Source organism: Ipomoea triloba, chromosome 8, assembly GCF_003576645.1.
Source record: "Ipomoea triloba cultivar NCNSP0323 chromosome 8, ASM357664v1".
Classification (NCBI taxonomy): domain Eukaryota; kingdom Viridiplantae; phylum Streptophyta; class Magnoliopsida; order Solanales; family Convolvulaceae; genus Ipomoea; species Ipomoea triloba.
This window is the reverse complement of record NC_044923.1, coordinates 2,667,016-2,671,099: the sequence shown is the minus strand read 5'-3', so window position 1 is coordinate 2,671,099 and position 4,084 is coordinate 2,667,016. Positions and strand designations below refer to the sequence as shown.

General features: G+C 39.8%; 1 protein-coding gene across 1 annotated transcript; it reads left to right on the top strand.

Annotated features, from left to right (window-relative positions):
* The first annotated feature begins 361 nt into the window (after positions 1-361).
* On the top strand, positions 362-3,398 carry LOC116027460 (thaumatin-like protein 1b). Its single transcript, XM_031269104.1, has 3 exons — positions 362-542; positions 838-1,531; positions 2,671-3,398. Exons 1-3 carry the CDS (start codon positions 479-481, stop codon positions 2,873-2,875), a joined length of 963 nt encoding a protein of 320 aa, XP_031124964.1. The 5' UTR covers positions 362-478; the 3' UTR covers positions 2,876-3,398.
* The last annotated feature ends 686 nt before the right edge of the window (positions 3,399-4,084 follow it).

Here is a 4,084-nt window from a genome sequence, read left to right as displayed (position 1 = left end):
AAATTATTATATATATAATATCAATCAGGTGTCTGAAAAAATCTTCAATCAATCATTGAAGAATCAAGGGAAGTGAATGCATTGTTTCTACAACAAAACAGATTTTTTTAATTTTAGCGTTGCCGAATCTGACCCGACCGCCATTACTGCAATGAAAGATGCATATAGAGAGAGAGATGCAACTCTCCCACTTGCACTTTCTCTCCCTCTACAAGATACTGTAAAAAAATAAAAATTAAAAAAAAAAAGGCAAAAGCGCCGGCTAGCCTTTTACAGAGCTTTGTTCTCTGGGCGATTGGGCCCCCCATCCTACGCAAGTATGAACGTTACTGCGATCAACTTTCCGCCTATATAAACAATTCCCACTTCCTTATACCCCAAAAAACCTTACCTCTCTCTCAATTCACATTTTCGGCATTGAGGAGAAGAAGATCAATTTCGTGTTTCTCTGCTCATTTCTTCTTCTTCTTCTCTGAAAATGGCACAGATGCGGTTCTGGATTCTTGCTCTGTTTCTAGCGTCCGGAGATCTGTTGATTTCAGGTGAGGATTTGAACCCGAATCGAGAATTAAGCGACATTTTGCTTGAAATTAGCCTTAATGTTGATATTGATTGTTGAATTCCGGCAACGAGAATTAGCGACATTGCGCAAATCGATCTTGTGATCTTAATATGATTTATTCAAACTATGGAAGCTAATAAACCGTTTTAGTTGAGAATTGGATTTGCAATTTTGTGGTTTCTGAGTTAAAAGCATGAGTAATTTGACTTGAATTGGCCTAGTAGGTGAATTTATGTGTTTGCTGAATGTTGTTTGGTGTTTTTGATTGATTGTAGGGGTGAATTCGTCGGCGACTTTCACGATGATAAACAAGTGTGAGCAAACGATTTGGCCGGGCATTTTGTCGAACGCCGGAGTTGCGCCGTTAGATACGACCGGGTTTGCTTTACAGGCGGGGGAGTCGAGGACGATTAATGTGCCATCGAGTTGGGGAGGACGATTCTGGGGGAGGACGCACTGTTCACAGGACTCCACGGGGAAATTCACGTGCGTAACCGGCGATTGCGGCTCCGGCCAGGTGGAATGCGCCGGCGGGAACGCGGCGCCGCCGGCAACGCTGGCGGAGTTCACGCTGGACGGGCACGGCGGGCTGGATTTCTACGACGTGAGCTTGGTGGACGGTTATAACCTCCCAATGCTGGTGGTGCCGCAGGGCGGGACGGGAGATAACTGCACCAGCACGGGGTGCAGGGTGGACGTGAACGGGCTCTGCCCGTCGGCGTTGAAGGTGACGAGCTCCGCCGGGGAGAGCGTCGCCTGCAAGAGCGCGTGCGAGGCATTTGGTGACCCGCAGTACTGCTGCAGCGGCGCGTACGGCACACCCGACACCTGCAAGCCCTCGTCTTACTCGCAGATGTTCAAATCCGCCTGCCCCAGCGCCTATAGCTACGCCTATGATGATCAGACCAGCACCTTCACCTGCGCCGGCGCCGACTATACTATCACCTTCTGCCCATCACCCAACACCAGGTACAATCCTTTCTCCAATTCCCTTATCTTAACCCTTTCTTCTATATTTCTCTTCTCATCAACAAGGGCAGTTTCGTCCATCCATATTTTATAACTACAAACCAAACAATATTTTATAATCCCGCTTCTAGTAAGACAGTCTCAGTTGCTCATAGCTGATTAGTTCTGCTCAAAATAAAATACTTATGATTACTATGTGGATAGTAATTTAAGTCGTTTAAGTATGAGGTCAAGCTATGTTCAGAATGGAATCCTTGCGATTTAAGTTGTTTAAGTATGAGATCGAAATCTGTTCTGAACGGAATACTTGTGATTACCAAGTGAATAGTAATTTAAGTCGTTTAAATATGAGGTGAGGCCGGAGTCCGTGTTAAAATAATTGTGAGAATAGAAAAAGAAAAAAAATCTCTATGGTTGTTGGAAGGTCATGGAGTGAAAGTCAGATAGTATGGGAATCTTGGCCATCCACCATGAGTGCACCACCACCTATATTCCTTCATCAACTCGCAACCAACCTGTTTCTAGTTGGCATCTCTCTCTTTTCAACACCAATCCAAATATAGTCCCCACTCTTCCATATTTAGCCCCTCCATTTTAGCGTGTTAAATTGCCCATTCTCCACCGACTAATAGTGTGAGTATGGTACAAATTTAAAGATATCTCTTACAGTTAGAGTCTGATGAGGACATTTTATGGTCTGATTAAAAAATATAGAGAAATAATCTAACCGTTTAGAACAATTAACCAGTAATAATATAATTGTAAAATCAAAAGATTAAGTATTATGAAATTTGGTGTAAATCAATATAATTTACTCCTCTATAATTCGAGTAGATATAAGAGTTTGATTTTGCATGGTGTGGGCAATGAAAATAGCAATGCTATATTGTAGGCCGTTCCACCGCCCACCATGGAATTGCGGGCTACGCTTTTCCCTGCCAAAACTGCATTAATTAAAGCTTAACGGCGCCTCTATTCCGTTAGGCAAAACGGTCGGCGATGATTTCGAGACCGTCTAAAACTGCGTGAAATCTGCATTTTCTGTCCATACCTATTTTCGTCGTTTTCGAGAAAACAATTTTATTTTGGTAAAAAAAATATCGTTTTCGACGTTACTGACGATCATAAATATATTGCAGCCAAAAATCGTCGAATTCCGGGGCCGGCGACAACGGCGGCGGGAGCGGAACGCCGCCGGGAATCGACAGCACGATGGTGTACGACGGAGCATTGGACGTGAGCAGCGCATATTCAGTCACGTGCGCCCACGTGTTGGGGTCTCATGCCGTTGCCGGTGCCGTCGCTATCGTAACGGCAATGTGGCAGTTGTGTCAGCTATGCTAACGTCTCTTTTAACCTTTTTTAACCCCCGCGGCCCACTACCGTCAAGATCCGGCCCATATAACTTGTCGGACTTTTGGTGTTATGTCACGTGTGGACCACATGCCTTTTCCATGGGCCTCGTCACCCGGCCCATGTGACTCGGAACTGAGTCACTAAAAGCTTGACGCGTCACCTACACCCACCGATTTATTATTAGAAAATCTCGAGCGATATTCATACAATATATTATTTATTGTTAGTGAAATCTCGAGCTATTATTATTATTATTATTATTATTATTATTATTATTATTATTATTATTATTAATGTTGAACCCCTAACCAGATTAGGCACACCCAAACCAAATCAGGCTTAGGATAGAAAGAGAGAGATTATTTAGTTTGGTATTATTTTTTATTTTTAAATATTGTATTATTAAGATTGGGATTTAGAGGGGATATTCATTTGGTAGGTTTAGAACATGCTGTGTAAATTATGATATCATTCTAATAATGAAAGAATTATTATTATTATCTCTTTTAAATTTGTCTGTATTCTCATGTGTCTTTCTCAATTTCATTTGTTGCCATGAACAAATAAGCCACTTGGGGAGAAATAAAAAATATTTGATGGACAAAGGGGAATCGCTAAAAATAATTTAATTTTAATTTTAATAATAATAATAATTGAGATGATGATGATGTTAATCATTTGGATAATGTAAACAAAAAAAAAAATATGTGTCAAAGGGGGTGGATGGTGATGCCTGCACTTCACTAACTCCCATTAACTTAACATGTGAACATGTCAACATGTCATGTGTTGACAACACAAAAATAACATTAAATCTGTGGCAACGAAGTTTGTTTTAGAGTTTTGAGATATGTATATAATCTAGGGATGAAAATGAAGTTTCTTTAATAAGAGTCTTGAGATACATTTTTGATACAGACTAGGAATACAGACTAGGAATGAGATTTGATTATCCATTTAATTAAAATTTTATTTCTTAATTAAAAAAAAAGAGATATCACTCTATTTTATTGGTAATCTAATTTTTAAATTTGAATTAATATTTTTAGATTTTAATTTTAATTATATATATATTGTGTATATAAAAATAAATAATGTAATATAATTCCTATATATGGTCTTTTTTTTTTGAAAGATCCTATATATGGTCTTTGTCATGCAAGATTTATTATTTTCCATGTCAAACCCCACTATTGT

Bases quoted from the DNA above. Each gene is read 5' to 3' on its own strand.
- LOC116027460 (XM_031269104.1), top strand. From the start codon at position 479: ATGGCACAGATGCGGTTCTGGATTCTTGCTCTGTTTCTAGCGTCCGGA. The intron at 543-837 runs GTGAGGATTTGA...GATTGATTGTAG, and splicing joins CGGAGATCTGTTGATTTCAG to GGGTGAATTCGTCGGCGACT. The intron at 1,532-2,670 runs GTACAATCCTTT...AATATATTGCAG, and splicing joins TGCCCATCACCCAACACCAG to CCAAAAATCGTCGAATTCCG.